Raw genomic sequence first — 25,127 nt, 5'->3', positions numbered from 1 at the left:
GGTTTGTGTGTCGTGCACCCAGCAGTTCAGTTATGTATTTCACAGATTACCTTTTACTTTCATAAAAATATTTATGTTTCAGGGCCTGAAGCTTATATTGTCATCTGTCACTATGGATGAAGATATAATGGAAGTGGACAACCAGACAGACATGAATCCAGAGAAGTATGTTTTATAACCTAGTGTAATATTAAACATTTTACTTGATCATTGTTGGTAATTTACTGTTATGGCTTGTACAGCGATAAAGGAGCAACTAAGAAGTTAATTTTGCATTCGAAATGGGCGTTGTTACATTGATACAGAGTATGTTACACTCACTTTAACTTCGATTGATGTACTTAGTCCAAATTATCTTGTCTTTTCTGTTGAAACAGTTAAAGTAGTACAATTACATTAGTTGCCATGTCCACCAAGAGTATGTATTATTAACTGCATTGGCTGAATTGTTACTGGACAATCTTAGGTAAGACAGATACTTTTGAAGCAGGTTTTAACTATTATAAAAATTTAAGTTTACAGAATCATCATATCTAAATGCATCATATTTACAATCAGATAATGTTTTGGAACTTGTGTGTGTGTGTGTGTGTGTGTGTGTGTGTGTGTGTGTGTGTGTGTGTGTGTGTGTGTGTGTGTGTGTGTGTGTGACAACAAAAGAATTTCATATTGATGTGATAAGGAAAGTTCTGGTACAATGTAAATCCCCAAAGCTCTTCCCTGAATCCATATCCCTCCACACCTCAGCGACCCCCCCACATACCCACCTCCTACATGCTTCCCAAAATCCATAAAACCAACAGTCCTGGATGTCATGTTGTAGTTGGATACTGTGCTTCCACTGAAAGAATCTCCACTTTTGTTGGCCAGTACCTCCAACCAATTGCCCATCACTTAGCATCTTGTATCAAAGATGCAAAACACTGACCAGCAACCATCCCCAACCCATTACCACCTGGACCCCCTACTTGTCACTATTGATGTAAAATCTCTGCACACTAACATCCCTTATGCCCATGGCCTGTGCCACTGTTGAACACTACCTCCCCCCTTCCCCCAATGTCCTTCAGATGCCAAATCCAATACCTCATTCTGTATATGCTATGTCAGTTACATCTTCACTTGAAGGGGGAAGGTATGCAAATAAATCCATGACACAGCCATGGGTGCCTGCCTGCATGTGCTCTTCCAAGCCTCCCAAACCACTTTTGTGGTTCAGGTTCACTAGTAAATCTCCATGATCTGGACTGAGAGCTAAGATACCTTATCTTAATTCCCCCTCAACCTTGACATCTTTTCCCCCATCTGCTTCACTCAGTCCTCCTCAACCCAATGTGTTATTTTGCTGGACATTGGCATACACCTCTCTGATGGCTCTTTCTGTATGAATGAACCAACCACTACAAGTACCTGCATTTTGACAGCTGTCACTCCTTCGATACCAAAAAAGCTCTCAAATTTAGCCTGGCTATCCATGGATGGCATATCTGGAGCGACAAGAAGTCCCTTGTCGGTATGCCATATCCTCACACACCTCACCCACCATCCAAAGAACCCTCTCATCACCCAATACCAATACTGCACTAAAGCAACTGAACCATGTCCTTCACCTGGGTTTTCACAAGGGCTTTTACTATCTATCATCATGCTCAGGAATGAGAGATATCCTACCCATGATCTATATCACCTCTACTTAAGTGACAATCTGCCACCCAACCAACCTAAAAAACATTCTTTCCACCCCTATGCCACTCCTAGTGTGAACCCCCTGTCGCACTGGCCGTATCCTTGTGGAAGAGCCAGATACAAGATCTGCATGATTCTCTCTACCAGTAAAGCCTACTAGAGTCCCGTCATAGGCTTATCCTATCCCATCAAAGACAGGGCCATTTGTGAAAGCAGCCATGTTACCGTATTTACTCGAATCTAAGCCGCACCTGATAAATGAGATTCGAAATAAAGGAAAAAAAAAATTTCCCGACTCTAAGCCGCACCTGAAATTTGAGACTCGAAATTCAAGGGGAGAGAAAAGTTTTAGGCCACACCTCCAAATCGAAACAAAGTTGCTCCATTGTTGTAATATGAGACACAATTTAGGTCGAATGAATGACGATACAGCCACAGTAGTTTGGTTCGAGTCGTAAGCTTAGCAGTTAAGCTTTACCAGGTAGCCATTGCTATGCGGCAGGTGCTCCGTCCGTATTTATACGGGTACCCTTCCTTTTTCACGTGCTTCGTCTGGTTTGAATCGATTTCTTATTTTGCTTTGATCTGATAAGCGCCGTTTTCTTTGTTATAGGTGTTTGCATCACTCTAGCTGAAAATGCATTACTGTACTGTGTCGTGCATTGTTTGTTGAATTCTGATAGTGCGTGTTTATGGCCTGTCGCCGCTCGCGGCACGGCTTGCTTTTGTGCGCGCTACCGCCGCTTACAATTTAAAAAAAAAAGAGAGGAATCATCTCATTAGCGAAACAATGGCAAGAGACTGCTATTTTTTGTTACATACACTGCTGCTTTCTTTGATAATGATCAACAACAACCAAATAATAGACTGCGTATGATAGAACACGTTTTGAACGAGAGTTAGGCGAAAATTATTCTCCGTTCGAAAATCTTTGCGGCCGCTTCTTTAGTACATCAAATTCTGCACAGAAATTAGTCATCTTAGATTTAAAAATCTAGTAAGTTGCCCTGCTTCATTTCTGACTATATCACTATTAGGCATAAGAATAATACGAATATAAACATGACACGATACGTATATTCTTCCGCGTTTGCTGTTGTGTCACTCTAGTTTCGTAGTTTATTAAGCAGACAGGATTTAAATGAGATAGCAGCAAACACGAAAGAATACGTGGCAAAATGTTTATATTCATATTATTCTTATAGTGAAGAGAATACTGCATGTGATTCATATGTCATCAGGTTCCTATTAGCAACAATCTCTTCTCACAGGCAGGAAAAAATTCAGAACGTAGAGCTGGCCGTATTGACAAACATCCCAAACAGTCTTGCTAGTCGGATTTTCGTAGTATATTGAAATTCTGCTACATTCGAAGAAGAACAATACGGAATTTGTATTTACTTCGTTGGATAATGTATGAAAATGAAAATGCAGTGGTCGAAACTCGGGGCGGAGAAAAAAAACTCGTCTTCCACCTTTTTCAAAAAAATTTATTTACTGATGCAGAGGTTTTGGCGCCAGTATTTATCTTTGTGCCTACAAAGCATGCCTGTGTAGCGCTACATATATTCGATGGCAGAAGTTAGTTGTGGCGGCACCTACCAACATTTTTCAGAACTTCCGCTTGCTTTGCACTCGATTCTAAGCCACAGGCGGTTTTTTGGATTACAAAAACCGGAAAAAAAGTGCGGCTTAGATTCGAGTAAATACGGTATATACACAGCATTTTATGTGAACTTGACCACCAGAGTGAATGGCTATTGCCAAACTGCGCCCAAAAACAAAATTGACTACCCAGTAGCAGAGAGCATGCCACTGAGCCCATCATGCTCAAATGCTCAAGTTCATTCATTTCTTCACAATCCGTGCCATCTGGATACTCCTTACCCCCCCCCCCCCCCACCACCCCCCCCCCCCCCACCCTCCAAAGAATGCAGCACCAGGTTTTCTGAGCTATACAGATGGGAGTTATTCTTGCAATACCAATACATCTTTCAATCCTGTAATTCTCCAGGCCTCAGTCTCTATTGTGCACTACACAAATCATTGGCCCAGGTGCCTGGGTGTTGTATTCTTATGCTGCACGCTTGTGTTTCCTCCCCCTCGCATTCTGTGTGTGTGTGTGTGTGTGTGTGTGTGTGTGTGTGTTTGGGAGGGGTCCCCCTCCCCTGTAATTTCATACGGAGATTAACAGATTGAAGAGAGAAAGCGGTCTGTCTGGTTTTGTGTGTATGTGGGGCATCTGACATGTTCTACATGTACATCTACATACTTACTCAGCAAACTACTGCAAAGTGGATGGCAGAGGGTACTTTCATTCCAGACACTTAATGCCTTTAATGTGTGGGAAGAATGACTGTAAATGTCTCTGTGTGCTGTAATTAGTCTGATATTATCTTTGCAGTCCCTTTAGGTGGGATACATAGGGGACTGAAGTACACTCCTGGAAATTGAAATAAGAACACCGTGAATTCATTGTCCCAGGAAGGGGAAACTTTATTGACACATTCCTGGGTTCAGATACATCACATGATCACACTGACAGAACCACAGGCACATAGACACAGGCAACAGAGCATGCACAATGTCGGCACTAGTACAGTGTATATCCACCTTTCGCAGCAATGCAGGCTGCTATTCTCCCATGGAGACGATCGTAGAGATGCTGGATGTAGTCCTGTGGAACGGCTTGCCATGCCATTTCCACCTGGCGCCTCAGTTGGACCAGCGTTCGTGCTGGACGTGCAGACCGCGTGAGACGACGCTTCATCCAGTCCCAAACATGCTTAATGGGGGACAGATCCGGAGATCTTGCTGGCCAGGGTAGTTGACTTACATCTTCTAGAGCACGTTGGGTGGCACGGGATACATGCGGACGTGCATTGTCCTGTTGGAACAGCAAGTTCCCTTGCTGGTCTAGGAATGGTAGAACGATGGGTTCGATGACGGTTTGGATGTACCGTGCACTATTCAGTGTCCCCTCGACGATCACCAGTGGTGTACGGCCAGTGTAGGAGATCGCTCCCCACACCATGATGCCGGGTGTTGCCCCTGTGTGCCTCGGTCGTATGCAGTCCTGATTGTGGCGCTCACCTGCACGGCGCCAAACACGCATACGACCATCATTGGCACCAAGGCAGAAGCGACTCTCATCGCTGAAGACGACACGTCTCCATTCGTCCCTCCATTCACGCCTGTCGCGACACCACTGGAGGCGGGCTGCACGATGTTGGGGCGTGAGCGGAAGATGGCCTAACGGTGTGCGGGACCGTAGCCCAGCTTCATGGAGACGGTTGCGAATGGTCCTCGCCGATACCCCAGGAGCAACAGTGTCCCTAATTTGCTGGGAAGTGGCGGTACGGTCCCCTACGGCACTGCGTAGGATCCTACGGTCTTGGCGTGCATCCATGCGTCGCTGCGGTCCGGTCCCAGGTCGACGGGCACGTGCACCTTCCGCCGACCACTGGCGACAACATCGATGTACTGTGGAGACCTCACGCCCCACGTGTTGAGCAATTCGGCGGTACGTCGACCCGGCCTCCCGCATGCCCACTATATGCCCTCGCTCAAAGTCCGTCAACTGCACATACGGTTCACGTCCATGCTGTCGCGGCATGCTACCAGTGTTAAAGACTGCGATGGAGCTCCTTATGCCACGGAAAACTGGCTGACACTGACGGCGGCGGTGCACAAATGCTGCGCAGCTAGCGCCATTCGACAGCCAACACCGCGGTTCCTGGTGTGTCCGCTGTGCCGTGCGTGTGATCATTGCTTGTACAGCCCTCTCGCAGTGTCCGGAGCAAGTATGGTGGGTCTGACACACCGGTGTCAATGTGTTCTTTTTTCCAGTTCCAGGAGTGTATATTTATAGATTCTTCACTTTAATATTAGTTCGGGAAACTCTGTAGGTAGGCTGTTGGGGATAACTGGCATTTATCTTAAAATTCCTGTCAATTCAAATTTTTCAGCATTTCCATAATGCTCTCGTGTAAGTAAAATGAACCTGTTACCATTTTTGCTGCCCTTCTTTGTAGTACATTCCTTATTGCCTGTTAGTCCTATTTGCTATGGATCTCGCACACTTGAGCAATATTCTAAGATGTGACACACAAGTATTTTATAAACAGTCTCATATGTGGACTGCCAGTGTTTACCCAGTATACTGCCAATGAACTCGAGTCGGCTACCTGTCTCATCTATGAAGACACCTCAGCTGTGAATCCCCCTCCCTAGAATTTGTGGTGCGAAATACTCCATTACGTTGTAGAACAACAGAGATGCTTGAGAGAGTTCCTTTTCTTAACATGCCAGGTTGTTGCAGCTTTTACAATCAGAACAGTTAATCTACAAGCAAAATATTTGAGTATGTTGTTGTTGTTGTTGTTGTAGTCTTCAGTCCTGAGACTGGTTTGATGTAGCTCTCCATGCTACTCTATCCTGTGCAAGCTTCTTCATCTCCCAGTACCTACTGCAACCTACATCCTTCTGGATCTGCTTAGTGTATTCATTTCTTGGTCTCCCTCTACGATTTTTACCCTCCACGCTGCCCTCCAACACTCAATTGGTGATCCCTTGATGCCTCAGAACATGTCCTACCAACCGATCCCTTCTTCTGGTCAAGTTGTGCCACAAACTTCTCTTCTCCCCAATCCTATTCAATACTTCCTCATTAGTTATGTGATCTACCCATCTAATCTTCAGCATTCTTCTGTAGCACCACATTTCGAAAGCTTCTATTCTCTTCTTGTCCAAACTATTTATCGTTGATGTTTCACTTCCATACATGGCTACACTCCATACAAATACTTTCAGAAATGACTTCCTGACATTTAAATCTATACTCGACGTTAACAAATTTCTCTTCTTCAGAAACGCTTTCCTTGCCATTGCAAGTCTACATTTTATATCCTCTCTACTTCGACCATCATCAGTTATTTTGCTCCCCAAATAGCAAAACTCATTTACTACTTTAAGTGTCTCATTTCCTAATCTAATTCCCTCAGCATCATCCGACTTAATTCGACTACATTCCATTATCCTCATTTTGCTTTTGTTGATGTTCATCTTATATCCTCCTTTCAAGACACTGTCCATTCCATTCAACTGCTCTTCCAAGTCCTTTGCTGTCTCTGACAGAATTACAATGTCATCGGCAAACCTCAAAGTTTTTATTTCTTCTCCATGGATTTTAATACCTACTCCAAATTTTTCTTTTGTTTCCTTTACTGCTTGCTCAATATACAGATTGAACAACATCGGGGAGAGGCTACAACCCTGTCTTACTCCCTTCCCAACCACTGCTTCCCTTTCATGTCCCTCGACTCTTATAACTGCCATCTGGTTTCTGTACAAATTGTAAATAGCCTTTCGCTCCCTGTATTTTACCCCTGCCACCTTTAGAATTTGAAAGAGAGTATTCCAGTCAACATTGTCAAAAGCTTTCTCGAAGTCTACAAATGCTAGAAACGTAGGTTTGCCTTTCCTTAATGTTTCTTCTAAGATAAGTCGTAAGGTCAGTATTGCCTCATGTGTTCCAGTGTTTCTACGGAATCCAAACTGATCTTCCCCGAGGTTGGCTTCTACTAGTTTTTCCATTCGTCTGTAAAGAATTCGTGTTAGTATTTTGCAGCTGTGACTTATTAAACTGATAGTTCGGTAATTTTCACATCTGTCAACACCTGCTTTCTTTGGGATTGTAATTATTATATTCTTCTTGAAGTCTGAGGGTATATCACCTGTTTCATACATCTTGCTCACCAGATGGTAGAGTTTTGTCAGGACTGGCTCTCCCAAGGCCGTCAGTAGTTCCAATGGAATGTTGTCTACTCCGGGGGCCTTGTTTCGACTCAGGTCTTTCAGTGCTCTGTCAAACTCTTCACGCAGTATCGTATCTCCCATTTCATCTTCATCTACATCCTCTTCCATTTCCATAATATTGTCCTCAAGTGCATCGCCCTTGTATAGACCCTCTATATACTCCTTCCACCTTTCTGCTTTCCCTTCTTTGCTTAGAACTGGGTTTCCATCTGAGCTCTTGATATTCATACAAGTCGTTCTCTTATCTCCAAAGGTCTCTTTAATTTTCCTGTAGGCAGTATCTATCTTACCCCTAGTGAGATAAGCCTCTACATCCTTACATTTGTCCTCTAGCCATCCCTGCTTAGCCATTTTGCACTTCCTGTCGATGTCATTTTTGAGACGTTTGTATTTATTTTTGCCTGCTTCATTTACAGCATTTTTATATTTTCTCCTTTCATAAATTAAATTCAATATTTCTTCTGTTACCCAAGGATTTCTATTAGCCCTCGTCTTTTTACCTACTTGATCGTCTGCTGCCTACACTACTTCATCCCTCAGAGCTACCCATTCTTCTTCTACTGTATTTCTTTCACCCATTCCTGTCAATGGTTCCCTTATGCTCTCCCTGAAACTCTCTACAACCTCTGGTTCTTTCAGTTTATCCAGGTCCCATCTCCTTAAATTCCCACCTTTTTGAAGTTTCTTCAGTTTCAATCTGCAGTTCATAACCAATAGATTGTGGTCAGAATCCACATCTTCCCCTGGAAATGTCTTACAATTTAAAACCTGGTTCCTAAATCTCTGTCTTACCATTATATAATCTATCTGATACCTTTTAGTATCTCCAGGATTCTTCCAGGTATACAACCTTCTTTTATGATTCTTGAACCAAGTGTTAGCTATGATTAAGTTATGCTCTGTGCAAAATTCTACCAGGCGGCTTCCTCTTTCATTCCTTCCCCCCAATCCATATTCACCTACTATGTTTCCTTCTCTCCCTTTTCCTACTGACGAATTCCAGTCACCTATGACTATTAAATTTTCGTCTCCCTTCACTACCTGAATAATTTCTTTTATCTCGTCATACATTTCATCTATTTCTTCATCATCTGCAGAGCTAGTTGGCATATAAACTTGTACTACTGTAGTAGGCATGGCCTTTGTGTCTATCTTGGCCACAATAATGCGTTCACTATGCTGTTTGTAGTAGCTAACCCGCACTCCTATTTTTTTATTCATTATTAAACCTACTCCTGCATTACTCCTATTTGATTTTGTATTTATAACCCTGTAATCACCTGACCAAAAGTCTTGTTCCTCTGCCACCGAACTTCACTAATTCCCACTATATCTAACTTTAACCTATCCATTTCCCTTTTTAAATTTTCTAACCTACCTGCCCGATTAAGGGATCTGACATTCCACGCTCTGATCCGTAGAATGCCAGTTTTCTTTCTCCTGATAACGACGTCCTCTTGAGTAGTCCCCGCCCGGAGATCCGAATGGGGGACTATTTTATCTCCGGAATATTTTACCTAAGAGGACGCCATCATCATTTAATCATACAGTAAAGCTGCATGCCCTCGGGAAAAATTACGGCTGTAGTTTCCCCTTGCTTTCAGCCGTTCGCAGTACCAGCTCAGCAAGGCCGTTTTGGTTATTGTTACAAGGCCAGATCAGTCAATCATCCAGACTGTTGCCCTTGCAACTACTGAAAGGCTGCTGCCCCTCTTCAGGAATGACACGTTTGTCTGGCCTCTCACAGATACCCCTCCATTGTGGTTGCACCTACGGTACGGCTATCTGTATCGCTGAGGCACGCAAGCCTCCCCACCAACGGCAAGGTCCATGGTTCATGGGGGGGGGGAGTATAAAAAGTTTCAAAGAGGCAGAAGGCATAAGCACTGAACGCTGGTTGGTGTATCAGAATGTAAGACATCATTATGACAAGACAATGTTATGATGGAAATACAAAATTTCAGAAAAGAGTTTGGGGGGGGGGGGGGGGGGGAATTTTTTATCGTAGGTATTGTTAGTATAGAAAAATGAGATACGAGGGTTGGAACTTTAATAGTGGCAACTATTTATTTACAGCTCGTACAAAATAGATAAGTGTTTCAAAGTTTTACTGGCCTTCAAAGTAGTCACCAGCATTGTGCCACCCTTTACCATGAAGTCGTAGGATACTCTTAGTAGTGCCAGTTGTGTTGACAGTTCAAGCAGCACAGTCTATTACCCGATGAATTTGTAGCAGTTCTGAAGTGAATGCCATGAAGTGTTTCCCTCAGTTTAGAAATCGAATTGAACTCATGAGGGCTTAAGTCAGGGAACTGCAGTAGGTGGTATAGCACTTAGCAGCCCCATCAGTCAAACAAATCAGTAACAGCTTGCACTGTACATGCTTGAGCATTGTCCTGCAAAATGATGGTCAGGTCCTGCAGAAAGTGTTGTCACATCTGTCTCTGTGATGTTCATTTTTGGAACACAACCTACGACCAGCTTCATTCAGCCATATGTAATTCACTTATGAACACACTGAGAGATATGAAAATGTGTACCACATTGAGGTGACAAAAGTCATGTGATATCTTCTAATACCGTGTCAGATCTCCTTTTGCCCGGACTTGTGCTGCAGCTCGGTTTGGCATGGACTCAACAAGTCATTGGAAGGCCCCTGCAGTAATATTGAGCTGAGCCATGCTGCCTCTGTGGCTATCCATAACTGGGAAAGTGTTGCCAGTGGAGGATTTTGTGCACAAAGTGACCTCTCAATCACGAGGGTCACTCCAAAAGAAATGCACACTATTTTTGTAAAAATACAGTTCTCAGTCTGCATGTGTGAAAGTTTTACAGTGTGTAGATACATCCTTCCCACTTGTTTTAAAACTTAGTTCAACCTGTTCTCGTGAGTAGCACCATCACAGCACACCTTCAAGATGGTTGCTGTTCTTGACGTTCGTCAGAAGCAACGTACTGTCATAGAATTCCTGTGCTGTGAAAACGAGACAGTGGGAAACATCCACAAGAGGTTGAAAAAGGTGTATGGAGATGCTGCATGACAATGCACGGCCACATGTCAGTAAAAAAACTATGAAAGCGATCACAAAACTCGGATGGACAACACTGAAACACTCGCGTTACAGTCCTGACATGGCTCCATGTGACTATCATCTATTTGGGAAACTGAAAGACTCTCTTCGTGGAACAAGGTTTGAAGATGATGACTCCCTTGTGCATGCTGCCAAACTATGGCTCCAACAGGTTGGTCCAGAATTTTACCGTGCAGGTATACAGGCGCCGGTTCCAAGATGGCGTAAGGCAGTCGAGAGGGATGGAAATTATGTGGAGAAATGAAATTATTGTTCCTAAAGGATGTATCTACACACTGTAAATCTTTCAAACATGTAGAATAAAAGATTGATTAAAAAAAAAAAATAGTGTGCATTTCTTTTGGAGTGACCCTCGTATGTCCCGTAAATGTTCAGTGGGATTCATGTCAGTTGATCTGGGCAGCCACATCATTCACTCGAATTGTCCAGAGTGTTCTTCAAACCATTTGTGAACAATTGTGGCCGAGTGACATGTTTGGGAACATGAAGTCCATTTATGGATGCAGATGGTCTTCAAGTAAGTAGCCGAACATATCCATTTCCATTCAGTGATCGCTTCAGTTGGACCAGAGGACCCAGTTCATTCCCTGTAAACACAAGCCACACCATTATGGAGCCACCACCTTCTTACACAATGACTTGGTGACAACGTGGGTTCATGGCTTCAGGGGAGCTGCACCACGCACAGACCTTATCATCAGTTTGTACCAATTCAAAGTGGAACTCATTTGACGAGGCCACAGTTTCCCAGTGATCAAGGGACAACTGATATTGTCACAAGCCCAGGAGAGAGACTGCAGGCGATATCATGCTAGTAGCAAAGGCACTCGCATTGGTCATCTGCTGCCATAGCGCATTAATGCCAAATATCGCCACACCGTCCTAATTGATACATTCGTCGTACGTCTCATATTGATTTTTGCAATTATTTCACACAGTTTTGCTTGTCTATAGCACTGACAGTTTTACGGAAACGCTGCTGCTCTTGGTCGTAACGTGAAGGCTCTCTGCCATGCTTTGTCCGTGGTGAGAGAGAATGCCTGAAATTTGGTATTCTCGGCACGCTTTTGACATAGTGGATCTCGGAATGTTAAATTCCGTAATGATTTCTGAAATGGAATGTCTGATGCATGTAGCTCCCTACCATTCTGCTTTCATAGTCTGTTAATTCCCGTTGTGCGGCCATCATCATGTCAGAAATCTTTTCACTTGAATCACCTGAGTACAGATGACAGCTCCACCAATGCATTGCACTTTTATACCTTGTGTGTGTGATATTATTGCCATCTGCATTTGTGCACATCACTATCACATGATTTTTATCATACCAGTGTAGAGTAGAACTTAATTGGTTTTATGCTCTCTATGCTATTGATGAATGCCTTGAAACTACCCCAGATTATTGTGACTCAGGTAGAGGTAATGTTACCTGGAAGATAGTGGTCCATTATTATAATGTTACATAAATAAAATATAGTCATTTTGCTCACAGGATAATTAGTACTGTCATAATTCTTGCCTGTATTGTAGTCACACTTAATTTTTCTGTTAATATCTATATTTCAGTTGGTGGCTGTCTCGTCAGCTTCCACAGTTGCCACATTTCCAGGCAGTAAGAGGACAAGTAATTCAGGCATTGCGACAGGCGTGCCAAGTAGAGAGCGAACCAGCTCTTGTAAGCAGTTATATATGCTTCCTGGCTGCACATGCTGCTAATGATCCATTGCCTGAAATGGCTGAGCTTGTGGTGGTGAGTTATCAAATTTGTTTTAAATAATAATGGGTCTTCTTGTTTCTAAATGATTAATGGAAAATCTCATATAAAGATGTGAAACAAATACTAACAAAGAGATAGAGGGGCTGGCCAGTACTCACCTCAGCTCAGTACAGCCGATAGATACACAAAAAACAGAACCAAAAATTTACGTTCCTATAGTTGAAATCTTTTATCTTGGCGGCTCGCGCATGCCTGCCCAGACGCAGGAGATTGCTGCGTTGCCAGTTGCACACGACGCACGCGCCAATAGAAGCAGCGTCATAGTATAGCATAGTTCGCAAGCTTACGTTTAGGGGGGAGCGCGCAGTTTATGAAGTAAAGCCACCACGGCCGCATTAACCCTTGCGCTGCTACAAAGACGTGCTCCCTGCATTCCGCGCTGTGCGCGATTTTGTCACTGCACTGCTCGCCTGTGCAGACACATTGTGTTCCGACTGCTTTGACACTCTTTATCATTCGATTCCACAAAAACAATTGGGCTCAAAAATTAGATTTTTACCTATCTTCTTGACTGATACCTTCCCCCCATAAATGACTTAATTTTGTTTCGATGTTCAACGCAGTTATTATGCAGCATTAAATACAGTAAACCATTGCACGAAATTTTGAAGAGTTTGCAGAGGTAAAGTCCATAGAGTATACTTTCCGGATGGTCGATTTTAGTTGCCACAATGTGGACAAGATACTTATATATTTCATATAATTTAAGTACCACCTAAGTGTCGTATGTAATATTGAGAAATATTCCACCTTTCGCGACTGTAACAAAAGTTTTACTTACACTGGGCACGTTTGGCTTTATTTTAAAGCACTTCAATCAATCAAAAGGAAGTAGACAAAATACATTAAACAAAACTGTGGACTTACAAAAACAGTAGGACTTGAATATACCGTCTGTCAGTGAAGTGCTCAGAGCTATGTCAAATATAATTTTGTGTATGGCACACACAAACAGCATTTATTTGCTAAAACACTGATGAGCCAACACAAATGTTGAATATTGTGCTACCGCAGCACAAAACTGCGAAAGGTGACTTGGCAATGGAGGACACAAAATACAGTCCTCTTATGATTCTTCAAAAGAGAGAAACGCGTCTGGTCTAAATAAGTCGCTTATTACAGTTGCAGAAGAGGGATATATTTCAATACCATTGGTAAAACTGCGACTGTGGAACAAAAACAAGAAATAGAACATGAATACCATTGTGTATGTGCCATACCTTTCATCGATGGAAGTGCTTTAAAATAAAGCCAAACGCGCCCTGTGTAAATAAAACTTTTATTACAGTCGCGAAAGACGGAATATTTCTCAATATTACATACGACACCTATGTGGTACTTAAATTAAATGAGATATTGTTATACAGTAAATATTATATGAAATTTAGGTATCTTGTCCACATTTCATTCTGAACATTGTGGCAACTAAAATCGACGATACGGAAAGTATACGCTATGGACTTTTACCTCTGCAAACTCTTCAAAATTTCGTGCAATGGTTTACTACATTTAATGCTGCACATCAAAACAAAATTAAGTCATTTATGGGGGGAAGGTATCAGTCAAGAAGACGTGTAAAAATCAAATTTTTTGGCCAAATAGTTTTTGTGAAATCGAATGATAAGTGTGTCAAAGCAGTGGGAGCACCATGTGACTGCACAGGCGAGAAGTGCAGTGATGACAAAATCGCGCACAGCGCGGAATGTGGGGAGCACGTGTCTGCAGCAGCGAAAAAGTTAATGAAGAGGCAAGGGACTAGAAATTGCGTTCAAACGAATAACATTCGTGAAGTAAGGCACTCCAATATTGTTTTTAAATAAAGAAAATATTAAGCACCCAACAAGGTTTGAACTCATAACCTTTCGCTTGGTAGCCCAACACCTTAACCGTTCCGCTACCTCAGCTCATTGGACAGTGTGACTCCATAAGAACTCTAACACCTCACGCAACTACTTATAAACACTGTTGGTATGACTATGAATTACTCACGCTTCGTCGAAGTACAATAGGAAATAAACAATTACCGCTGTTCTTTATTGCGAAAAAGCAGTTCGTGAGATTGAAACAAACTCCTTTCCTTGCTATCGCCTGAATTAGGAGTCTTATTGCTTGTTTGGTTTAATTAATTAATAGAATATGAAGCAATTGGTATAAAGAATGCTTATTCCAAACTTTCTATAAAAGAAAGTCTGCTATCAAGACATTGCTTTTGTTCTATTACTTTATTTATGACTGAACGTTTGTAAAACTGAAGACACTCGTCTGTGCTCTGCACTGCAGTCGAGATCTGGCAACGTCGTTCTCTGTTCATTGGCTGACTGTGTTTTGTGATGTCACATGCGCAGAACGAACCTAAACTCGGCCGCCAATATATATGACGCGCACTTTAGCTTTCGGAACAAATGTTCCTTCATCAGGGAGGAGAGAGGGGAAAGAAAGGGAAGAAGGGAAAGTAGATTCAGTTACTCACAACCCAGGTTGTGAAGCAACAGGGAAAGGAAAACAGGGAGGGTAGCAAGGATGGAGGCATGGTTGTCAGAGGGAAGGGATCTTTGGCTTCAGAGTAATACAGAAATTCAGTGCAGTTCATTTACCTTGTTTAAGAAACTGGTTTATATTATCCGTTGATTAATGTTAATGTTTCAGGATATGGCACAGCTTATTGTAGAGAGAAGTTCAATTATGGCTGCCATACTGCCTTCTCCAAACTGTGAACTGGCAGGTGCAGAACACACACAGCATGCTCTTATGCTGATGTTCTTCCAGTATTTGCAAAAGGTACGTATGTAATTGTATATATCATAGTTCCCAATTACCAATTACAGAAAATATAAAAATCACTACAGAAAACGCACAGAATACACATATATTTTACTAAAAGATTATTGCAGCCTTTTTCATAGTCATTATGTTACCCACAATATGTTTTTATGTCTCCCATTCAGTACTTGTAACTGAATTTGATAAATGAGGAATCTATTATGTCCCAATAAGATTTCTTAACATAAAATTCACATAGAAAACTTTGTGATGGTTAAAATTTTTGTTCTTTATAGGTTTCGTAATTTGTATAGATAAATGTAGCACTCTTCAGAAAATGTATTTCGACGCATGTACTTCAATGTGCCTTTTATACTTCAATGTGCCTTTGCAAAGATGATACATACTGATACGCGTGATGCTCATCTGCAAAGTAATTTAAAAATCTCTACGAATGGTAATAACATGCTTTTACGTATTTTTTTAGTGAAAACCCTCTGCTTTTGGATAAAGCCATATCAAATACACTGTCCATTCACATTAATGTGACCACCTGTCAAGAGCCTGAATAATTACATTTTGCAGTGTAGACTGCTGCAAGTTGTGCAGGAAGTGAGGTAGTGTGGTTCTGGTAGTGCCGACAGGAATGTGGAGCTGTGCAGAGTCCAGTGCAGTGGCCAGCTGCACTAGGTGATCAATGACGCAAACAGCCCGACCGAGGTGGTCCCACTGATTTTTGATTGGGTTTAAATCTGGGGAGTTTGGTGGCCAGGGGATTACGGTAAATTCATCCTGATGCCCCTCAAAAAACTTAATGAGAAACAGCAGGAGAACACACATATAAAAGGTATTACAGTTTACAAGCTTTCAGAGCCAGTAGCTCCTTCTTGTGGCAGGAGGATTCAAAGGGAGAGAAGAGTGGTGAAGGAAAAGGACAGGTGAGGTTTAGGAAAAGGGGTGGATTTCAGAAAAGCTCCCCAGTACTGAACAATCAGTTCTCATGAACATTAAAAAAAATCCTATTCTGCTTATAATGACTACAATATTACAGTCTATTGCAATAGTTCCTTCAACTTTATACTCAAACAATTATTCTTTTACTCTCACCCGGCGTAGAGTTCTAGATGCATTGGTAAACGGATGTGTATTAAGCACCGGTGAACAGCACTGGCAGTGGAACGTTGGTTTTGGTGTTGCCGTTGACTGGCAGGTGTGGAGTCAGCACTGGTGAGCAGCAGCTGGTGCAGTTGGCATTGGTTGCTGGTTACTGTTTCGGTGTCAGTTCTGATGTGTGAGAAAGCTGTATACTCTCCACACCGAATCTTCTTAGTCAAAGTATTCTCGGCGTAACTCTTCTTAGTCTAAAATGCCGAGGTCTACTCTCTGTTCCTTTGAGATTACTACTTTCTTAAGTCTTTTACTGTGTTGCATTCACAACTTTCTTCCATTTGGTTCCTTGGACTCAATCCAATTACTCAAAACAGTTCTCTTATCTTGTTATGCCTGGTTGCTATGGAAACTCAAAATATCTTCTTCCCATTTCCGTCTTAAAATTCCTATTTTCTTCGAGTCCTGTCACTTATGTCGCCACCCGTTCTAATAGTTTTGAAGACACAAGAAGCGGTAAAAAACTGGATTGCATTCACAATTCACACCTCACCCTAATCAGTTGACTCACCTGATCTTCCAAAAGTTTCTTCTCTGAAGATTTTTGCTGGTTATAGGAATTATTTAGACTCTTTTTCTATTCTTGAAATAATTGGGTACTCGTAGAATACTTTCAGTTCAATTATAATACATTTTCAACTTCCACAGACAACAATTTCTGCAAGTTAACTTAGTCATCAAACATTAGACTCTATTATACATATTTATAACAACATTGGTCCAACAACCAAATGTTTTATGGTCATCATATATGTCTTGTCTCGTACAGGGCTAAGACATGAAGTAAGTTAAAAGCCTGTAGTCAATTGTTTGTTTTTCTTTTTTTACAATAATCACATTCACTAACACAGCAAAGAATAGCATATAATTACTCTGTTTTCTTTCACAAAACATCTGTGGTGCTAGCAGCAAACACTTGTCGTTGTCATTGGACCGCCCCTCCTACAGTCTTCTCTTAACAAATTTTCAACTTGCACACAGAAACAGGTGGTGCAGTAGATATGCTTCCACTCTCCCACTTATATTTAAAATATCATGTGTTGGAGACAGTAGAAGGACGAGTGGCTCTAGAATTTACACGGAAATTCTCGAAGCACTACAACAGGCCCAGAGCTGTGGAAAATGGAATAAAATGAGCCATGGTGTCTGCGGAGGAAGCAAGGAAGACTTTAAAATGGATGGGTTCCGAGGGCACCAGAAGCCTAGGAATGTGTCGGACAGAGAGTGATGTTTCCCAGGCTGGCTGCTGTACTGGAGCTGGTGGCACTAAAGGTGGAGGTGGCGGTGACAACTGGGAGAGCGGGAAGGGTGTGTGTGTGTGTGTGTGTGTGCACGCGCGCGCGCAGCCCTGCCCCCACCTCCCACCTCCCCCCTCCCTCCCTACTGAACATTTGAGACTGCATGCATGAAATGTGAATTTGTACTTGCTCACCTCCACACACTTCTACTACAACACCGTCTCAAACAAAGGCTGCACTCTTCAGTGAAGAGAACCCAACATCGTTGATCTGTATTCATGTACATCTACATATACACTCCACAAGCCAGTGTACGGTGCATTATGAGGGTACTCTGAAGCACTGTTAGCCATTTCCTTTCCTCAACTGTCTATATGCCTCCATATGAGCCTAATTTCTCATATTTTACCTTCACAGTCCTTACATGAAATGTATGCTGTGTACAATAGGGTTGTTCTGCAGTCAGCCTCAAATGCTGGTTTTCTAAATTTCCTTAACAGTGTTCCTCAAAAGGAAAGTTGTCTTCCCTCCGGGAATTCCCATTTGAATTCCCGAAGCATCTCCGCATAATTTGTATGTTGTTCAAACCTACTGGTAACAAATCTAGCAGCCTGCCTCTGAATTGCTTCACTCTCTTCCTTTACTTTTAATCAGACCTTGTGCGGGTTCCAAATACTCCAGTAGTACTCCAGAATAGGTCTCACTTGGAGTCTATATGTGGTCTTCTCTACGGGTGAATCACACTTGAGTAAAATTCTGCCAATGAACTAAAGTTGATCATTCATCTTCCCTACCACATTCCTCAAATGTTTATTCCATTTCATATCAATCTGAAATGTTACGCCCAGATACTTAAATGACTTGAGTGTGTCAATTCTAATTTGGTACCGACTATTAATGCTGTATCGGAACATTACTGGTTTTTTGTTCCTACATTTTTCTACATTGAGAGCCAGCTGCAATTTATCACACCAATTAGAAATTTTGTCTGTCATCTTGTATCATTATACACTTACTCATCTTTGACACTATCCTGAACATCTTAGCATAATCAGCAAATAATGACAAATTGCTGCCCATCCTGTTTTCCAGATCATTTATGTATCTAGAAAATAATAGCAGTCCTATTGCACTGCCTGTCCCTGATGAACACTCACTGTCAAGGACAGCATACTGGGTTCTATTATTTAAGAAGTCACTGAGACACTCGCATGCCTGAGAACCTATTCTGTACACACAAACCGTCATTAACAGTCTGCTGTGGGGTACTGTGTAGTATGCTTTACTGAAATCTAGGAATATGGAATCTGTCTGTGGCCTTTAATCCATAGTTTGCAGTGTATCATATGAGAAAATGGCAAGCTCAGTTTCACACGAGTGCTGCTTTCTATAAGTGTACTGATTCATGGACATAAGCTTTTCAGTCTCTAGGAAATAAATTGTATAGGTGTTCCCTTTCCGACTTTCTTCAGTCATCGTGGTGCTGTTGTCGTAATGGATGGTTAGAGGAAAAATTGATTGATTGAAGATGATTATGTACTGCCTATGTTGACACAGCTCTCTGTTGCCTCCAAATGGCAGCATGGAGATGTCTTGCACTCTCCTCAGTGTGCCTGCAAACTGTGACCTGTAGGTACCGGTCATTATCTGCTGTTATTGACTGCAGATGGCCACTATGAGGCAGATGTAAAATGCTCCATGGCTCATAATAGCAGTTGAATATCAAAATGGTGTTGCTGCAGTGTATGCCATTTTGGTGTGAAACTTCCTCTGGTGACAGTGCATGCATGGTCTAAGAGTGAAATGAGCGTCTAGACATGTTGACAGACTGAACAGTGCAGTGTTGTATTCACAGCTGGAGACACTGTACATGTTACTGAATTGCACTGAGAATGCAGGTTTACTGTACACGTCAACTTCCTGTGACCAAAAGAGTATCGCAAAAGAGGTTCCCAATTATACAGGGTGTTACAAAAAGGTACGGCCAAACTTTCAGGAAACATTCCCCACACACAAATAAAGAAAAGATGTTATGTCGACATGTGTCCGGAAACACTTAATTTCCATGTTAGAGCTCATTTTAGTTTCATCAGTATGTACTGTATGTCCTCGATTCACCGCCAGTTGGCCCAATTGAAGGAAGGTAATGTTGACTTCGGTGCTTGTGTTGACATGCGATTGATTGTTCTACAGTACTAGCATCAAGCACATCAGTACGTAGCATCAACAGGTTAGTGTTCATCACGAACATGGTTTTGCAGTCAGTGCAATGTTTACAAATGCGGAGTTGGGAGATGCCCATTTGATGTATGGATTAGCACGGGGCAGTAGCCGTGGCGCGGTACGTTTATATCGAGACAGATTTCCAGAACGAAGCTGTCCCGACAGGAAGACGTTCGAAGCAATTGATCGGCGTCTAAGGGAGCACGGAACATTCCAGTCTATGACTCGCGACTGGGGAAGACCTAGAACGACGAGGACACCTGCAATGGACGAGGCAATTTTTCGTGCAGTTCACGATAACCCTAATGTCAGCATCAGAGAAGTTGCTGCTGTACAAGGTAACGTTGACCACGTCACTGTATGGAGAGTGCTACGGGAGAACCAATTGTTTCTGTACCATGTACAGCGTGTGCAGGCACTATCAGCAGCTGATTGGCCTCTACAGGTACACTTCTGCGAATGGTTCATCCAACAATGTGTCAATCCTCATTTCAGTGTAAATGTTCTCTTTACGTATGAGGCTTCATTCCAACGTGATCAAATTGTAAATTTTCACAATCAACATGTGTGGGCCGACGAGAATCCGCATGCAGTTGTGTAATCACGTCATCAACACAGATTTTCTGTGAACGTTTGGGCAGGCATTGTTGGTGATGTCTTGATTGGGCCCCATATTCTTCCACCTACGCTCAATGGAGCACGTTACCATGATTTCATACGGGATACTCTACCTGTGCTGCTAGAACATGTGCCTTTACAAGTACGACACAACATGTTGTTCATGCATGATGGAGCTCCTGCACATTTCAGACGAAGTGTTCGTATGCTTCTCAATAACAGATTCGGTGACCGATGGATTGGTAGAAGCGGACCAATTCCATAGCCTCCACGCTCTCCTGACCTCAGCCCTCTTGACTTTCATTTATGGGGGCATTTGAAAGCTCTTGTCTATGCAACCCCGGTACCAAATGTAGAGACTCTTCGTGCTCGTATTGTGGACGACTGTGATATAATACGCCATTCTCCAGGGCTGCATCAGCGCATCAGGGATTCCATGCGACGGAGGGTGGATGCCTGTATCCTCACTAACGGAAGACATTTTGAACATTTCCTGTAACAAAGTGTTTGAAGTCACGCTGGTACGTTCTGTTGCTGTGTGTTTCCATTCCATGATTAATGTGATTTGAAGAGAAGTAATAAAATGAGCTCTAACATGGAAAGTAAGTGTTTCCGGACACATGTCCACATAACATATTTTCTTTCTTTGTGTGTGAGGAATGTTTCCTGAAAGTTTGGCCGTACCTTTTTGTAACACCCTGCATTTAAAAGCCCTTTGCAAGTCTTTTTTTAAGTAGGCTATTTTTTATTGATGATGTTCTACAGCTTTGATAAATATTTACCATTTTCTTCCATATGTAAAACAATAACACTGTTTCCAGTTTTTATCCACTACATGCTTTTCATCCCTTCAATAACATAAGGCAGGGAATGGTGGATATATGTACATTGTGGAAGAGCTGGAAATTTTTCAACTAATGCTGACGAAACAAATTCCACTTTGAAGAAATAAATTGAAATGGAAAAAATAAAGAAATAAAAAATTTATTGAGAGTTTTCAGAGATATTGTGTTACGAAAGTAATACTAGTCTTGAGAGCTAGGTCAATAGTATTCACCAATTAGCGATGTTTTATGCTAATGGTTTTTTTTTTAAATTCTTTGTCAGTTTTTTTCTTTTTTGTATAGATAGCTGTCTCTGATTGGCACTCTGGTGCATTACTAAACATCATTTACAAATATTATATTTTTGTCACTGTGTCCGTCTTTGATGTACATACACTGACATTTTCGTACCTGTGCCATTTGGATCTTTCCCTCCATCATCTCTTCCACTTTCTCCTTCTCTATCAACAGTAGATCCTCAGAACTATCCAGGTGTCATTTGCCCATCCAGTACTACTCCATGCTTGGAATCCTATTGACTGTTGCAGACTGCAGTCTCTTCCAGTCTTCCAGTGCCCTTCCAGGCTCCCTTTCCTTATCCCCTGGCTTGACATTGTACATCCCTTACCCCTGCATAACTGCCTCTCTCTCACCGGTCTCTTCCCCCCCCCCCCCCCCCCCCCGTCTCTACTCCCCAGGTCTTCCCCCCCCTCTTCTCCCCACCCCCGTCCGTCTCTCCCCTTCCCAGTCTCTCCTCTCCATCCCCCCCTCTCTCTTCCCTCCCAGGTCTCACCCCTCTTCTCACCACTCCCGTCCGTCTCTCCCCTTTCCAGTTTCTCCTCTCCATCCCTTTCCCCTCCCCCTCAAGTCCCCATCCCCTGCCCCCCAAGTCCCTCTCCCCCATGTCTCTTTACTCCTCTGCCTTCGTGTGTGTCTGTCTTTTGCAGTTGTTGCAATAATTAATCCTCATTTTGGCACTGCTGGTGAATGCAAAATGTCTTCTGCCTCCTGCTCCCTTGTATTTTGCACCACTGTCTCAGTTGCAATGATTCTTTTTTCTCCCCTCACACCCATTTGTCCAAGCATTCATTCACAAGCAGTCAGTGATGCTGCAGTTGTGCATTTGTGTGAACTTACCTGTAAGCAAGTGTAACTTCATGTGCTGTTATACTTGTTTGTGACACCCTTCGGGGAAATGGCCTTTCAGATATTGTTTGCTGCACCCATACTAGACTTTCTGTTATTGTAATAAATGAAACTGGAAATTATTTTGATCAGAACTGATGTACCTATTGTGTGATTTGTTTTAGCAATGTTTTTTTGTTACAGGCACGAGAGCCTCGCAGAGAAGCCTATCAGTGGTCAGAGAGTCAGGATCAGATTCTTATAACCTGGAGCACAGGTGAAGAGTCAACAATGCATATCCTTGTTGTTCATGCAATTATCATCTTGCTTAACTATGGACCTGGCCTAGGTAAGATTAATTATTGTACATATCATATGCACATATTTAAATTAAAACTAGTTAAATATGTTAAGCTATTAGATTTCCGTCTATGGGTGAAGTCTATTTCAGTTGTGTACTAATTTCTATTATTTCTGTGAGTCTGTTTCTAGTGCTTTATTTCATTCTGCTGAAGTGGACTTTTCAATCCAGTGCCTGTGGGAACTGGTAGACAAACAGCTTCCTGTTTTTAAGTTGATCAGCTAGGTGCTCATCAAGGAAGGGGAGGCAGGGGTAGATAAATAACTTGCACACACAGTCAGCACTTGGCACTCAACAATAGCAGCATGTGTTTAACTGAAAAATTAAATATAAGTGAAAAATATTGAACAATGGGAAATCCAGGATGGAATAATGACATTATTTGAAAAGGGTAGATTGGTACTCACCATATAGTGGAGGTGTTGAGTTGCAAACAGACACAACGAAAAGACTACCACTCAAATCTCCACTATATGGTGAGCAGCGATCTATCCTTTTCATTGTATTGAAAAATGTTAACATTTTATTAGATTTATGGGACAAGACATTGATTTTGTGTGTGTGTGTGTGTGTGTGTGTGTGTGTGTGTGTGTGTGTGTAGACAGCTCGGCACCTCAACTATTTGCTGAGTTGTTACCTTTACTCCTTAAACTATTGATAAGAAAAAGAGCATCAAAAGATAATGTTGCAAAGGAAAGTCTCTCAAAACAGGGTAATACAAGACTGATAAATATTTTTATTTTTTAAAATGAAGAATGTTTCATCAGCAGATTGTTTGCCTACTGTGACCAGCTGATGGAGTTTGAGGAAACTTGTCAGTGTGTAAGCACACAGTTAAAGGACAAAGAATAGGTGTTCACTTTATAATAGAGAGAGAGAGAGAGAGAGAGAGAGAGAGAGAGAGAGAGAGAGAGAGAGAGAGTGAGTGAGTGAGTAATGTGGTCAGTGTCTTAGGTTTATAGCCAGATCTTTTCTACCCCTTGGTAATTTTATTAGTTGATAATTGTTGATATGTTAGGTTACATCAAAAATTGAATTCCGATAAAAAAATTTTCATAAAAAAATAACTGTGTAGGGATTTCTGGAATATAGTTCAAGTAACATCAAACTTAAGCATATGTTGGAAATGGTACATTAGTAGTCAGAAGACTACTGATATTACACCTGTGTAAGTGTCAAAATTTCACCCTCCATTGCTGGTGGCAATTGATGCTCTTACTTTACGAGTTGACAGTCACATAAAAAACACTGAGAACATTGATAGCTTTTAGATGAATCTGTCTATACAGCTACAGTGTACACATACCGAAAAAAATATAAGGCATTAGCAGATGCAACTAAATCGTTAAGCATAACAACAAGTAATGCATTTCGTAGTTAAACACAGGAAATGTTTGGAACCTTGGAGTTGTGTGAATAGACACTGAAAATTCTGTTAGCATTTTTAAGCTGTTCTGCACAGTAGCCTTATGTGATTACTAGTTAAGGTATAGGAGCACACACAAAAACAGTGCCTGAAGGTTGTGAAGAATGTGACTTGCTTAGTAGTCATTGAAATGTTAGAGGCAAAATTGAAATTGTGTACTGGGCTAAAACCCTTGAAACTCGACGTCAGTGAATTTACCATTAATGAAATATTGTTCAACAATGATGATAATACAGTGGCATTGTTTAAATGTTTTTTATTTTCTGCAGACAGGGGTATATTTGAATGTATGCTGGAGATTTGGTTTCCTGTTGAGGGTGAGCCACCTAAAGCGTATCTTGTGGACACTTCTGAAGAAGCATTGTTAATTCCTGACTGGCTCAAATTGCGTATGATCCGTTCTGATGTTGACAGACTTGTTGATGCTGCTCTGACTGATCTTGAACCATCTCAGCTTGTTCTATTTATCCAGTCATTTGGAATTCCTGTTAAGTCAATGAGGTATGTATTCTCCTTGTTTTGAGTACACAATTTATATTTGACTGTTTATTATTCTTATCTTTTTATGTTAATAAAACATGCCTTTTTTTAAATATAAGTTTTTATCAGCTTAAATTAGAAATACTTTTGTTCCATAGATTGATAGTAAGACCAGATCCCCAAGGATATAAAAACATGTCATAAAATAAGAATACATATTTACAAAGAGAAAATGATATGGTAATATGCCTTTCACAGAACCGAAGTGAAATAGTCGTATTAGATGCGCAATAAGTAAAAAAAATATTTTCATTTAAGAGCTAATTGCAAATTTGTCATTATAAATGTAAATGTACAATAAATTGAGATACATATGATAATGTGGAGGTTATTGTAACCATTGTAACCACAGATCATCAACAGAAAATTAGTTTGACACTTATTTACATAGATCATATTACTGCACTGACAGTCCACAGAAATCAGATTTTATGTAATACTGGTGTTGCTGCTGCAGTTTTTTGTTTGATGTC

General features: G+C 41.6%; 1 protein-coding gene across 3 annotated transcripts in view; it reads left to right on the top strand.

Annotated features, from left to right (window-relative positions):
* LOC124781594 (integrator complex subunit 1) overlaps nt 1–25,127 on the top strand; it is a 269,211-nt gene that overhangs the window by 161,931 nt on the left and 82,153 nt on the right. For all 3 annotated transcript variants that reach the window (XM_047253875.1, XM_047253873.1, XM_047253874.1), the window contains exons 18-22: nt 83–165; nt 12,162–12,345; nt 15,019–15,150; nt 22,532–22,676; nt 24,384–24,615. In XM_047253875.1, the coding sequence (XP_047109831.1) occupies nt 83–165; nt 12,162–12,345; nt 15,019–15,150; nt 22,532–22,676; nt 24,384–24,615 (776 nt within the window). The remainder of the gene's footprint in view (nt 1–82; nt 166–12,161; nt 12,346–15,018; nt 15,151–22,531; nt 22,677–24,383; nt 24,616–25,127) is intronic.

The sequence above is a fragment of the Schistocerca piceifrons genome, chromosome 1 (assembly GCF_021461385.2).
Source record: "Schistocerca piceifrons isolate TAMUIC-IGC-003096 chromosome 1, iqSchPice1.1, whole genome shotgun sequence".
NCBI lineage: Eukaryota > Metazoa > Arthropoda > Insecta > Orthoptera > Acrididae > Schistocerca > Schistocerca piceifrons.
The sequence above is the reverse complement of the archived record's forward strand: the minus strand, read 5'-3'. Positions and strand labels throughout refer to the sequence as shown.